At 49.4% G+C, this 14,617-nt stretch overlaps 1 protein-coding gene across 1 annotated transcript; it reads right to left on the bottom strand.

Moving 5' to 3' along the window:
- Positions 1-391: 391 nt before the first annotated feature.
- C16H17orf98 (chromosome 16 C17orf98 homolog) lies at positions 392-7,305 on the bottom strand. The gene is made up of 3 exons (XM_050762957.1): positions 7,051-7,305; positions 2,739-2,838; positions 392-652 (listed from the first exon to the last, which is right to left on the bottom strand). The coding sequence occupies exons 1-3, from the start codon at positions 7,255-7,257 to the stop codon at positions 495-497; spliced, it is 465 nt and encodes a 154-aa protein (XP_050618914.1). The 5' UTR covers positions 7,258-7,305; the 3' UTR covers positions 392-494.
- Positions 7,306-14,617: the final 7,312 nt, after the last annotated feature.

Raw genomic sequence — 14,617 nt, forward strand, 5'->3', positions numbered from 1 at the left:
TCATCATGTTGCCCAGGCTGGTCTCAAGTGATCCACTTGCCTGAGCTCAAGCAATCCTCCCATCTTGGCCTCCCAGAGTGCTGGCATTACAGGCGTAAGCCAAGGAGCTTAGCCTTTGCTCTGTTCTTGATGGAAACAATAGCCAGCTCTGACCTGGGGCTCTGCTGACAGCTGGGGAAGTGCTTTATTGAGGTTGAGTAGTGTGGCTCCTTCTTGTCCCACTGGTAGGGGAGAACTGAAGCCCCTCCTTTCAAACCTGGCACTCGTTGGTATGGAGTGCAAGGGTGTAGGCCTGAGAAGCCCTTTCTCCTCTCACCTCCTCTCCAGGGGGAAGAGAAGCCAAGGGCAGAACTGGCTCATTCCTCTAATCTCAGGGAAGAAACAGCACACGTGGAGACATAAATTAAATTTTTTAACGTAAAATAACATTAAGAGTTCATCTAAACATTTGTCTTAGAAATTCAGGTCGATGGCTAGGAAGGGAAAAGATGCTGTTAGAACAGAGGGAAGTGGGTGACCTCTCCAAAGACGGACGTGCTCCGACGGAGGGCTGGAGTGTTCCGGCGGTAGCCAAACCTTCCATTGAACCCATAGATTGGTTTCAGATCAGCATTGTAGTGGTCGTGCCCAGTCACCTGCTGGAGAGAATGCCCTTGGGGGCAAGGAGAGAGAGGCCTGAGCCTGCATTCAGCCCACCTCTTGGCTTCCCCATTCCCCTGGGTGTGGTATGGGATGCCAACCAGGCATAGTCACTTGCATTCCCCATGCCCACAGCTGAACATGCAATCCTCAAATTCCCCGAGCCTCTGGGCTGAAAAGCCAAGGGCTGGTGAGGCTGAGGGACAGAAGGCTTCCTAGAAATAAAACCCCACACCAGGAATAATTGCAGGAAAACTGTAAATGGTTTGTGCTGGGACAGGAAGGGCCAGAAATTCTGGGATTGGCAAAGCTTGCTTTTCTCCCACAAGAAATGAGAAAACTCTCACCCTTGCCTCTGACCCATGTGGAAAAAATGGATGAGATCAAGATCAATTGGGCCAAATGGCACAAAGTATCATGTGACTAGAGAAGTGACCCACGATGGTGGAGCTGGGCTGGGAGGAGGGTTTACCCTGTTAGAAAAATATCTCGGCCAGGTGCGGTGGCTCATGCCTGTAATCCCAGCACTTTAGGAGGCCGAGGCGGGTGGATCCTGAGGTCAGGAGCTCGAGACCATCCTGGCTAACATGGTGAAAACCCATCTGTACTAAAAATACAAAAAATTAGCCAGGCGTGGTGGCAGGCGCCTGTAGTCCCAGCTACCTGGGAGGCTGAGGCAGGAGAATGGTGTGAACCCAAGAGGCAGAGCTTGCAGTGAGCCGAGATCGTGCCACTGCACTCCAGCCTGGGCAACAGAGCAAAACTCGGTCTCAAAAAAAAGAAAAATATCTCTCAACTCTTTCCCATTGTTGTTAACTTGGGCCTGGAAAATGAGCAGGATGCAGCAGTGAGGGGAACAGGGGCTTCAGAGTTGGGAAGAGCGGAATCTTTTTGTTCATTTGTTTTTGAGATGGAGTCTTGCATTGTCGCCTAGGCTGGAGTGCAATGATGCAATCTTGGATCACTGCAACCTCTGCCTCCTGGATTCAAGAGATTATCCTGCGTCAGCCTCTTGAGTAGCTGGGATTATAGGTGCCCGCCAACATGCCTGGCTAATTTTTTGTATTTTTAATAGAGACGGGGTTTCACTATGTTGGCCAGGCTGGTCTTGAACTCTTGACCTCGTGATCTGCCTGCCACAGCCTCCCTAAGTGCTGGGATTACAGGCATGATCATGAGCCACTGTACCAGGCCCAGGAAGAGCAGAATATTAATTCCAGCTCAGCCCTCTTGCCAAATTACTTTAACTAAAGAAACTTGTTTCCCTACCTGTGCTGTGGGGTTAGTGTGACGGTGAAAAGTGCCTAACAAATGGCTCATGTCTGTAATGCCAGCACTTTAGGAGGCTGAGGCCAGAGGATCACTTGAGCCTAGGAGTTCAAGACCAGCCTGGGCCACATAGGGAGACTCTATCTCTACAAAAAATAAAAAATTAACTGAGTGTGGTGGTGCACACCTGTGGGCGCAGCTGCTCAGGAGGCTGAGGTGGGAGGATTGCTCAAGCCCAGGAGGTCAAGACTGCAGTCAGTAGTAATTGTGCTACTGCATTTCTTTTTTTTTTAAATGGAGTCTCGCTGTGTCGCCCAGGCTGGAGTGCAGTGGCATGATCTTGGCTCACTGCAACCTCCGCCTCCTGGGTTCAAGCAATTCTCCTGCCTTAGCCTCCCAAGTAGCTGGGATTCCAGGCGCGAGCCACCACGCCCGGCTAATTGTCTTTTTGTATTTTTAGTAGAGACAGGGTTTAACCAGGTTGGCCAGGCTGGTTTGGAACTCCTGACCTCAAGTGATCCACCCGCCTCGGCCTCCCAAAGTGCTGGGATTACAGGCATGAGCCACCACACCCATCCGTGCTACTGCATTTCATGCAATCCAGTTTGGGTGACAGACTGAAACCATATCTCAAAAAAAAAAAAGGAAAAAATGGGGCCTGACATACAGTACTGGGGCTTATTAACTAATATTAGGGAGCACTGTGGCACCATATGTTCGTGTATGTGAAGAAAACCTGGAAGGATGCAGTCCCTTAGCCTCTTCCCCTCAACCAGGCCTCGCTATGGCCCAGGAACCATGATGAGGCTGGAAATGGAGGCAGCACTTGCCTGTCCCTGCCCAATTTCTCCTGTTGAGGTATCTCTGTCCTTGCCCGAAGATGTGGATATAGTCTACAATCCAGCCATCCCTTCCTGTACCGCCATGATCCTGAAAGTGGGGAAGAGAATACAGAAGACTGTCAGCCACAATGCTGAGGGGGGCACGGTGCAATCTGCCCTGGAGTTTGCTGTGGGGAGAGGGAAGAGGTCAGAGCCTTAGGTAACTGGGGCAGACAGACTAAATATATTTAAGAACCAGGCCAGGCGCAGTGGCTCAGGCCTGTAATCCCAGCACTTTGGAAGGCCAAGGTGGGTGGATTACCTGAGGCCAGGAGTTCAAGACTAGCCTTGCCAACATGGCGAAACCCCATCTCTACTAAAAATACAAAAAGTCAGCTGGGCATGGTAGCAGGCGTCTGTAATCCCAGCTGCTCAGGAGGCTGAGACAGTAGAATTGCTTGAACCCCGGAGGCAGAAGTTGCAGTGAGCCGAGATCTTGCCGTTGCACTCCAGCCTGGGCAACAAGAGCCAAACTCTGTCTCAAAAAAAAAAAAAAGAAGAAGAACCTATTGCCTCTCAGGGCAGTTGAACTTGGCAGCTGAAGGCTCAGTCTCTGCTGCCAGACAGGCTGGGTTCTAACTCCAGCTTAATCATTAACAGGCTTTGTGAACTTGGGCCAATTACACAGCTTTTCTGGGCCTCAATTTCCCCATCAGTAAAAGGAGTATTGCTGTGAGGTTTGTTTTTTGAGACATGGTCTCACTCTGTTGCCCAGGCTGGAGTGCAGTGTTGCCACCTTGGCTCACTGCAACCTCCGCCTCCTGGGTTCAAACAATTCTCCTGCCTCAGCCTCCTGAGTAGCTAGGATTACAGACATGCGCTACCATGCCAGCTAATTGGCCAGGCTGGTCTCAAACTCTTTAACTCAGGTGATCCACCCGCCTCAGCCTCCCAGAGTGCTGGGATTACAGGAGTGAGTCACTGCACCGGCCTGCTGTGAGACTTAAGTGGTTTTGGTCAGATAAAGGGCCTGGCATAGTGAAGTTGTATAAATGTTATCTTTATTTAAATGAAAATAATACCTACCACAAATGGTGGTTTTGACAATAATACTTTTAAAAATTAAACAGGTTGGTTGGGAGCGGTGGCTAACACCTGTAATCCCAGCACTGTGGGAAGCCAAGGCAGGAGGATCACCTGAGGTCAAAAGTTGGAGACCAGCCTGGCCAACATGGCGAAACCCCTACTACAAATACAAAAATTAGCCAGGTGTAGTGGCGCGTGCCTGTAATCCCAGCTACTCAGGAGGCTGAGGCAGGAGAATCACTTGAACCCGGGAGACAGAGGTTGCAGTGAGCTGAGATCGTGCCACTGTACTCCAGCCTGGGAGATAGAGTGAGACTCCCTCTCAAAAACAAACAAACAAAAAAAACAGGCTGGGCACAGTGGCTTGTGCCTATAATCCCAGCACTTTAGGAGGCTGAGGCAAGAGGATTACTTGAACCCAGAAGTTTGAGACCAGCCTAGGTAACATGGCCAGACCCGTCTCAACAAAAAAACTAAAAGATTGCGGCTGGGTATGGTGGCTCACACCTGTAATCCCAGCACTTTAGGAGGCCAAGATGGGCAGATCACAAGGTCAGGAGTTCGAGACCAGCCTGGCCAACATGGTGAAACCCCATCTCTACTAAAACTATAAAAAATCAGCTGGGCGTCGTGGCAGGTGCCTGTAATCCCAGCTACTTGGGAGGCTGGGGCAGGAGAATCACTTGAACCCGGGAGGCTGAGGTTGCAGTGAGCCGAGATCACACCACTGCACTCCAACGTGGGCGACAGGGTGAGACTCTGCCTCAAAAAAGAAAAAAAAATTAAAAGATTAGCCGCTGGGCATGGTGGCACACGCCTATAGTCCCACCTACTCAGAAGGCTGAGACTGGAGTATTTCTTAAGCCCAGCAGTTCGAGGCTGCAGTGAGCTGTGCCACTGCACTTCCAGCCTGGGTGACAGAGTGGCACTTTGTCTCGAAAAAGAAAATTGGAAAGCTTTTCCACGGCCGGCTGCGGTGGCTCACGCCTGTAATCCCAGCACTTTGGGAGGCTGAGGCAGGTGGATCAGTTGCGGTCAGGAGTTCGAGACCAGCCTGGCCAACATAGTGAAACCCCATCTCTACTAAAAATACAAAAAATCAGCTGGGTGTGGTGGCGGGCGCTTATAATCCCAGCTACTTGGGAGGCTGAGGCAGGAGAATCGCTTGAACCTAGGAGGCGAAGATTGCAGTGAGCCAAGATAAGGCCACTCCACTCCAGCCTGGATGACAGAGTGAGACTCTGTCTAAAAAAAAAAAAAAAGAAAGAAAGCTTTTTCAAAATATGTATACCTTATCATTTTCAAGGTTTTAAATACTCAGGTTCTTCCTTTTCCCCTCCCCAGACTCTAGTTCCTTCTGTCGTAAAATTACCAGTCGATGCCAGTGTGGTGGCTCATGCCTGTAGTCCCAGCACTTTGGGAGGCTGAGATGGGCAGATCGCTTGAGCTCAGCAGTTCAAGACCAGCCTGGGCAACATGGTGAAACCCGGTCTCTGTTAGTCCCAGCTACTCGAGAGGCTGAAGTAGACGGATCGCTTGAACAGGGAAGGCGGAGGTTGCAGTAAGCCAAAATTATGCCACTGCACTCCAGCCAGGGTGACAGAACAAGACCCTGTCTCAAAAAAAAAAAAAAAGAAAGAAAGAAAGAAAAATTGGGCCGGGCGCGGTGGTTCGCGCCTGAAATCCCAGCACTTTGGGAGGCCGAGGCGAGTGGATCATGAGGTCAGGAGATGGAGACCATCCTGGCTAACCCGGTGAAACCCGGTCTCTACGAAAAATACAAAAAATCAGCCGGACATGGTGGCGGGCGCCTGTAGTCCCAGCTACACAGGAGGCTGAGGCGGGAGAATGACGTGAACCTGGGAGGCAGAGGGAGACTCCGTCTCAAAAAATAAATAAATAAAATAAAAATTACATGAGTCAACACATGTGTGACTCATGTGTGTCCATATACATGCACTGCACAGACCTATGTAAGCAAACATTTGGGACTACACACACACACACACAAACCCCAAGATTTGTTCACAGAATAACCCCATGAGTCCTCCTTTTTCTTCTCCACACCACTGATGTGTAGAAACACAAATACTGGAAGCGAAATGTTGGGTGGGAATATTGAACCATCAGCAAATAGTCTCGGAATCTTTGTTCTGGGGGGGGTTAGCGGAGGAGTACTCTGCTGGGAAGGGGCCTACACCTAGGACGGAAAAGGCCAGGGGAGGAACTGAGGTCCGCAGAGGTTTGAGAGGTGTCCCTCCCTTCCGCCCAAAGAACCAGGAGACCAAGCCCCATGCCCTGCCACTATGATGTCACAGGAGGAAGGCGTCTCGCCCTGGAAGTCAAATCAATTCCCTTTGTCTTGCTCACTGAGGTCACACGGATTTTCGCGTATTTAGAGAATTTGCGGTGTGAGGTCACCTAGAGGGCGGGTCTGTAACGTCACAAAGGACAAAGAGACCGACTGGTTTGGGAGAAGCTGGCTTTGAGCCCTATCCCCTTGCCTTGCAGAAACCTGGAATGAGTCTATTCTCAAATTCAGGGCTGGAAGGCCATTCTGTGAGCTCAGGAAGCTTGCGCTCAACACCTGTCCTCCCTCTCCTGCAGTCCTCCGGCTTCATTAAGAAAACTGGGAGGCGGTGGCGGGAGGATAGCGTGAGCCCAGGAGTTCAAGACCAGTCTGGGTAACACGGCGAGACCCCCTCTCTACAAAAAAAAAAAAAAAAATTAGCGGGGCGGGGGGCGCGCGCCTGTAGTCCCGGCTAATCACGAGGCTGAGGTGGGAGGATCGCTTGACCCTGGGAGGTGGAAGCTGCAGTGAGCCGTGACCGCACCACCGCACTCCAGCCTGGGCAAGAGTGAAACCCTGTAATTACAGGCTCAAACCTGTAATCCCAGTCTGGGTAACATGGCGAAAACCCGTCTCTAGCAAAAATACCAAAATTAGTCTGGCTTCGTGGTGTGCCTGTAATCCCAGCTACTCCCGACGTAGGAGAATCGCTTAAACCCAGGAGGCAGAGGTTGCCGTGAGCCAAGATGGTGCCACTCACTACACTTCAGCCTGGGCGACAGAGTGAGACTGCGTCTCAAAATAATAATAATAATAATAAATAAAAATTTAAAAAAGAAAAGAAAGTAAACTGAGGAGGTGAAAGTGGCGGAGTCTTCTTTGTGGTGAGGACGCTGGAGTGAAGATTTAGGGAGGAGTGTGGGGTCTTCCAGGAAGCTCCTATACCTGATCAGTTTTCCGCAAAACGGGCGGAACCACGTGGCTCTGGAAGTAGCTGCGGGCGTGGTAGTCCTGCTGCGCATTGTAGGGCGGAATCGCCGACCACAGCTTGGGCCTAGAGCGCCCATAAGCGCGGGCAGTGGTGCTCACAGCCACCCCGTCCAAAATAAAGCCTTTCTCCAGTCGCAGGCGACACTCGCTCAGGTATGCCATCCCAACCACTGTAGCCTTGGAGGGCCTTTCTGGAGGGAATGAGGACCCTAGGTGGGGACACCCCTGTGCATTGTTACGTGATGTCAAGGACCCCTGTGACACAAACCCTATTGTCTCCGCTCACCCTGGGTTGACCGGTGGGTCCTTAAGGCAGTGGGGGAAGTTTGCTTGCTTGGTCCCAGAGGAAGTTGACCAGAGACTGACTATGCAAGAGGAGTTGGAAAGTGAGGGGGAGGAGACTGGATAACTGATTGTGGGCAGTTTGTGTGCAATTAGGCCCCGTTCCCCCAGTTTTCCTTTAAGGTGAGTATTCTCTTTTCCTACGGTATAACATGCTATTTCCTCAGCTCAGTTTTGTTGAAAAGCTTGTACCTGGAATTGATCAGAAAGTTCAGATCGCACCTACTTCCAATTCTCATTTTACAGAGCTAGAGGTTGAAGCTTAGAAAGGTTCCCTAGGCCGAGGCGGAGCTTGCAGTGAGCTGAGATCCGGCCATTGCACTCCAGCCCGGGCGACAGAGCGAGACTCCGTCTCAAAAAAAAAAAAAAGAAAAAAGAAAGGTTCCCTAGGCCGGGAGCGTTGGCTCACGCCAGGAACCCCAGCATTTTGGGAGAACGAGGCGGGGCGGATCGCTTGAGGCCAGGAATTTAAGACCAGCGTGGGCAATACAGCGAAACCCCATCTCTACTGAATAAATGAATACTTAGCCAAGTGTGGTGGCACGCACCTGTGGACCCAGCTGCACTGCAGGCTGAGCCATGGAGGTGAAGGCTGCAGTGAGCCATGATTGTGCCACACTCCAGCCTGGATGAGAGGAGACCCTGTCTCAAAAGACCGAAAAAAAAAAAAAAAAAAAAAAAAAAAGAGGCCGGGTGCGGCGGCTCACGCCTGTAGTCCCAGCACTTTGGGAGGCCGAGGTGGGCAGATCACGAGGTCAGGAGATCGAGACCATCCTGGCTAACACGGTGAAACCCTGTCTCTACTAAAACTACACAAAATTAGCCGGGCGTGGTGGCGGACGCCTGTAGTTCCAGCTACTCAGGAGGCTGAGGCAGGAGAATGGCGTGAACCCGGGAAGCGGAGCTTGGGGTGAGCTGAGATGGCGCCACTGCACTCCAGCCTGGGCGACAGAGCGAGACTCCGTCTCAAAAAAAAAAAAAAAAAAACAGATTCCCCAAATCCAGTTAGCTGACTTCCAGTCAGTCCAGTTAACAATTCTCCTGCCCCACCCGAATTAACATTATTTATTTACTTATTCTTTTTATTTATTTATTTTGAAGACAAAGTCTCACTCTGTCGCCCAGGTTGGAGTGCAGTGGCTCAATCTGGCTCACTGCAACCTGTGCCTCCCGGGTTCAAGCAATTCTCTGCCTCAGCCTCCTGAGTAGCTGAGATTACAGGCGCCCGCCACTAAGCCTGGCTAATTTTGGTATTTTTAGTAGAAACGGGATTTCACCATGTTGGCCAAGCTGGTCTCGAACTCCTGACCTCAAATTATTAGCTCACCTCGGCCTCCCAAAGTGCTGGGCTTACAGGCATGGGCCACTGTGCCTGGTCTATTTTATGTATATATATTTAAATATAAATATAAAATATTTTAAAAATATTATATTTTATATATTAAAAATATATATTTTATATATATATTTTTTGAGATGTCACCCAGACTGGAGTGCAGTGGCACGATCTCAGCTCACTGCAACCCCTGCCTCCCGGGTTCAATCAATTATCCTATGTCAGCCTCCTGAATAGCTGAGATTACATGCCCGTGCCACCACCCTAGACTAATTTTTTTTTTTTTTTTTGAGATGGAGTCTCGCTCTGTTGCCCAGGCTGGAGTGCAGTGGCGGGATCTCAGCACACTGCAGCCTCCTGGGTTCCAGCAATTCTCCTCCCTCAGCTTCCTAAGTAGCTGGGATTACAAGCGCACGTCACCACACCTGGCTAATTTTTGTATTTTCAGTAGAGCTGGGGTTTCACCATGTTGGCCAGACTGGTCTTGAACTCCTGACCTCAGGTGATTCACCACCTTCGCCTCCCAAAGTGCTGGGATTGCTGGCGTGAGCCAACACGCCCCACCACCTAGCTAATTTTTGTATATATATATATAATTTTTTTGAGATGGAGTTTCACTCTTCTTGCCCAGGCTGGAGTGCAATGGTGCCATCTCGGCTCACTGCAACCTCCGCCTCCCAGGTTCAAGCGATTCTCCTGCCTCAGCCTCCCTAGTAGCTGGGATTACAGGCATGTGCCACCACGCCTGGCTAATTTTGTATTTTTAGTAGAGACGGGCTTTCTCCATGTTGGTCAGGCTGGTCTTGAACTCCCAACCTCAGGTGATCCGCCTGCCTCAGCCTCCCAAAGTGCTGGGATTACAAGCATGAGCCACCGCGCCGGGCCATTAATTTTTGTATTTTTATTATTATTATTTTTTATTATTTTAAGATGGAGTCTTGCTCTGTTGCCCAGGCTGGAGTGCAGTGGCGTGATCTTGGCTCACTGCAACCTCTGTCTCCTGGGTTTACAGGTGCACACCACCATGCCCAGCTAATTTTTATATTTTTTCTAGAGACAGGGTTTCACCAGGCTGGTCTTGAACTCCTGACCTCATATGATTTGCCTGCCTTGGTCTCCAAAAGTGCTGGGATTACAGGCGTGAGTAATTTTTGTATTTTTAGTAGAAACAGGGTTTCACCATGTTGGCCAGGCTGGTCTCAAAATCCTGACCTCTAGTGATCCTCCCGCCTTGGCCTCCCAAAGTGCTGAGATTACAGGGGTGAGCCACCATGCCTGGCCCCATCCCAATTATTTTCATCCGCTATTATTTATGCTTCTTTTTTTCCCCTCAAGACATGGTTTCACTCCAATTTCCCAGGCTGGCATGCAGTGTTGTGATCTTGACTCACTGCAACCTCTGCCTCCTGGGCTCAAGCGATTCTTCTGCCTCAGCCTCCAATTAGCTGGGATTACAAGCACATGCCACCAGGCCTGGCTAATTTTTCTATTTTTTATAGAGACAGGGTTTTGCTATGTTGGCCAAACTGGTCTTGAACTCCTGAGCTCAAGTTATCAGCCCACTTTGGCCTCCCACGCTGGGAGGATTACAGCCATGAGCCACCAGGACTGGCCTTATCTGTCCTTTAAAGTAACAAAACAGTGGGGGGATATATTACCATATTTTTCCTCCAGCTAATTTTCTTTTTCATTTTCCTTTAGTTTCCACATACAGCAATGGATCTAGCTAATTATATAAATTATATATTTTATTATTTTATCTATTTCTGAGACAGAGTCTCACTCTGTCGCCCAGGCTGCAGTGCAGTGGAGCCATCTAGGCTCACTGCAGCCACCGCCTCCTAGGTTCAAGCCATTCTCCTGCCTCAGCCCCCAGAGTAGCTGGGAGTACAGGCACCCATCACCACACCCAGCTAATTTTTGTATTTTTAGTAGAGATAGGTGTTTCACCATGTTGGCCAGGCTGATATGGAACTCCTGACCTCAGGTGATCCACCTGCCTTGGCCTCTCAAATTGTTGGGACTACAGGCGTGAGCTTCTGCGCCCGGCCGAGATGGAGTGTTTTTTGTGTTTTTTTTTTTTTGAGACAGTATCTCGCTCTGTCGTCCAGGCTGGAGTGCAGTGGCGCAATCTTGGCTCACTGCAAGGTCCCCTCCTGGATTCACGCCATTCTCCTGCCTCAGCCTCCCAAGTAGCTGGGACTACAGGCGCCTGCCACCAAGCCCGGCTAAATTTTTTTATGTATTTTTAGTAGAGATGAGGTTTTACTGTGTTAGCCAGGATGGTCTTGATCTCCTGACCTCGTGATCTGCCCGCCTTGGCCTCCCAAAGTGCTGGGGTAACAGGTGTGAGCCACTGGGCCCAGCCTGTTTTGTTTTTTTCATAGAGACAGTCTTGCCCAGGCTGGAGTGCAGTGGTCTGATCATTGCTCACTGCAGCCTTGACCTCCTGGGCTCAAGTGATCCTCCCACCTCAGCCTCCAGAGTAGCTGAGACTAAAGGTGCACACCACCACACTCAGCCAATTTTTTGTGTGCCTGTAGCTAGACTTGATTGCTCATCTCAGCCTCCAGAGTAGCTGGGATAATGGGCATGCTCCACTAGGTCTTGTAGTGAATTTACTATTTTTTATATTTACTACTCTTTTTATTATGAAAGTATATGTTTTACTGTTCAAGTTCCAAGCTCCTATAAATCAGATCTGATATCTTGAATCCATTCTATTAAAACTTTTACCGGCCGGGCGCGGTGGCTCAAGCCTGTAATCCCAGCACTTTGGGAGGCCGAGACGGGCGGATCACGAGGTCAGGAGATCGAGAGACGATCCCGGCTAACACGATGAAACCCTGTCTCTACTAAAAAATACAAAAAAATAGCCGGGCGAGGTGGCGGGCGCCTGTAGTCCCAGCTACTCGGAAGGCTGAGGCAGGAGAATGGCGTAAACCCGGGAGGCGGAGCTTGCAGTGAGCTGAGATCCGGCCACTGCACTCCAGCCTGGGTGACAGAGCAAGACTCCGTCTCAAAAAAAAAAAAAAAAAAAAAAAAAAAAAAAAAAAAAAAAAAAAAAAAAAAAACTTTTACCTAGAAAGAACTTGCAGGTAAATGATGACAAAGGAAAAGTATATATAAATCTGGCTGGGCGCAGTGGCTCACATCTGTAATCCCAGCACTTTGGAAGGCCGAGCGGGGCAGAACACCTGAGGTTGGGAGTTGGAGACCAGCCTGATCAACATGGAGAAACCCCGTCTCTACTAAAAATACACAATTAGCCAGGCGTGGTGTTGCATGCCTGTAATTCCACCTACTTGGGAGGCTGAGGCAGGAGAATCGCTAGGACCCAGGAGGCGGAGGTTGCAGTGAGCTGAGATTGCCCCACTGCACTCCAGCCTGGGCACAAGAGCAAAACTCGGTCTCAAAATAAAAAACACTAAAAAAAAGTCTGGGCGCGGTGGCTCACGCCTGTAATCCCAGCACTTTGGGAGGCCGAGATGGGCGGATCACGAGGTCAGGAGATCGAGACCATCCTGGCTAACACGGTGAAACCCCGTCTCTACTAAAAATACAAAAATTAGCCGGGCACGGTGTCAGGCGCCTGTAGTCCCAGCTACTTGGGAGGCTGAGGCAGGAGAAGGGCGTGAACCCGAGAGGCGGAGCTTGCAGTGAGTGGAGATCTCAGCGACAGAGTGTGACTCCGTCTCAAAAAAAAAAAAAACAACAAAAAAAACCACTAAAAAAAAGATACAAAAATTAGCCGAGTGTGGTGGTGGGCACCTGTAGTCACAGGTACTTGGGAGGCTGAGGCAGGAGAATCGCTAGGACCCAGGAGGCGGAGGTTGCAGGGAGCTGAGATTGCACCACTGCCCACTAGCCTGGGCAATAAGAACCCAGGAGTCTCTTGGATCCCAGGAGCGAGACGGAGTCTGGCTGGCTCACTGCAACCTCCGCCACTGCAACCTCTGCCTCTTGGGTTCAAGCAATTCTCCTGCCCCAGCCTGCCGAGTAATTGGGACTACAGGCATGTGTCACCACGCCCAGCTAATTTTTTATTTTTAGTAGAGATGAGATTTCACCATATTGGCCAGGCTGGTCTTGAACTCCTCATCTCAGGTGATCAGCCCATCTCGGCCTTCCAAAGTGCTGGGATTACAGGTGTGAGCCACCATGCCCAGCTGACAAAGGAAAACATTTAGTGAAATGTAAATATCAAGCTTTTAATCCAAGTCAAAAAAAATCTCCAGGCTGGGCGTGGTAGCTCAAGCCTGTAATCCCAGCACTTTGGGAGGCCGAGACGGGTGGATCACGAGGTCAGGAGATCGAGACCATCCTGGCTAACCCGGTGAAACCCCGTCTCTACTAAAAAATACAAAAAAACTAGCCGGGCGAGGTGGCGGGTGCCTGTAGTCCCAGCTACTCAGGAGGCTGAGGCAGGAGAATGGCGTAAACCCGGGAGGTGGAGCTTGCAGTGAGCAGAGATCCGGCCACTGCACTCCAGCCTGGGCAACAGAGCGAGACTCCGTCTCAAAAAAAAAAAAAAAAAAAAATCTCCAAAGCATAAAATATGAGGTGGGATGCAGTGGCTCACACTTGTAATTGCAGCCCTTTGAAGGCCACAGCAGGAGGATTCCGAGTCCAGCAGTTCAAGGTTATAGTGAGCTTCGATGGTGTCACTGCACTCCAGCCTTGGTGACAGAGCAAAACTGTCTCAGAAAAGATAAAATTCAAAAATAGCAGTGATTAAGGGTAATACATAAGGATCATATATTGTCATAATATATAAAAATATAAAAAGTGGGCCTAGGGGCTTGTCACACTAAAGCTGACTTGAAATTGACCATACTCAGGGATGTTATGGTCTAACTTTCTCAAACTAGAGATTTAATACTTTTTTTTCCTTTCCCCCAAGACAGAGTTTCACTCTTTGTTGCCCAGGCTGGAGTGCAATTGCAGGATCTCGGCTCACTGCAACCTCCACCTCCAGGGTTCAAGCGATTCTCCTGCCTCAGCCTCCCAAGTAGCTGGGATTACAGCATGCACCACTACGCCTGGCTAATTTTGTATTTAGTAGAGATGGGGTTTCAACATGTTGGACAGGCTGGTCTCGATCTCCTGACCTCAGATGATCCACCCACCTCAGCCTCCCAAAGTGCTGGGATTATAGGCGTGAACTACCGCGCCCAGCCAAGATTTAATTCTTCTAAAACCAAGACTGGTTCAGTCTAGACAGGGTACTGGTTCTCAATCTTGGGTGTACCTTGAAATCTCCTGGGAGCTTCACAATTCTGATGTCTGAGTCCTATTCTGCAGTCTGACATAATTGGTCTAGGGTATGAACTGGAAACATTTTCAAAAGCTCCAGGTTAGAACAACTCCTCTCTAGGTCTGGTACCTTCCATAAACTAGTCATAAGACATTAAGGGTAGTTCTTTTTGATACCAAATGGAGCTTGTATTATACCTAACTTACAGGCAGAGACATTTATGGCTGAGTATTTGCAGATACAGATATATGAACACAAACCTCAATCTAAAAACCCTAGTTAGTCCACTTCCCCCCAAATTGTTCTAAACGAGTATCCATTTTTCCCAGACACTGGGTATCACCTAAATCAACTCTTACAGAGTTTAGAAACAAATGCTAACCTTAAGACCAAGTGCCTTTATTAACAGGGCTTTATGCCTGTTCAGTTGGCAAAATTTTATCATTCTTCCATTCTCAAACTAGAGCTTGGAACATAAATTACACAATCATCCTGTTTGTCACAACATTTTCATAACAAAATACCTGTACGTACCATCAACTTAATCATCTTCCACTATGACAGTAAACCTACATGGCAATTACTGT

The sequence above is a fragment of the Macaca thibetana genome, chromosome 16 (genome assembly GCF_024542745.1).
Source record: "Macaca thibetana thibetana isolate TM-01 chromosome 16, ASM2454274v1, whole genome shotgun sequence".
NCBI classification, from domain to species: domain Eukaryota; kingdom Metazoa; phylum Chordata; class Mammalia; order Primates; family Cercopithecidae; genus Macaca; species Macaca thibetana.

Coding starts and splice junctions, on each gene's coding strand:
- C16H17orf98 (XM_050762957.1), bottom strand. CDS start 7,257: ATGGCATACCTGAGCGAGTGTCGCCTGCGACTGGAGAAAGGCTTTATT. Junction 2,839..7,050: donor TTTTGCGGAAAACTGATCAG/GTATAGGAGCTT, acceptor CCCCACTTTCAG/GATCATGGCGGTACAGGAAG. Junction 653..2,738: donor GAGAAATTGGGCAGGGACAG/GCAAGTGCTGCC, acceptor CTTGCCCCCAAG/GGCATTCTCTCCAGCAGGTG.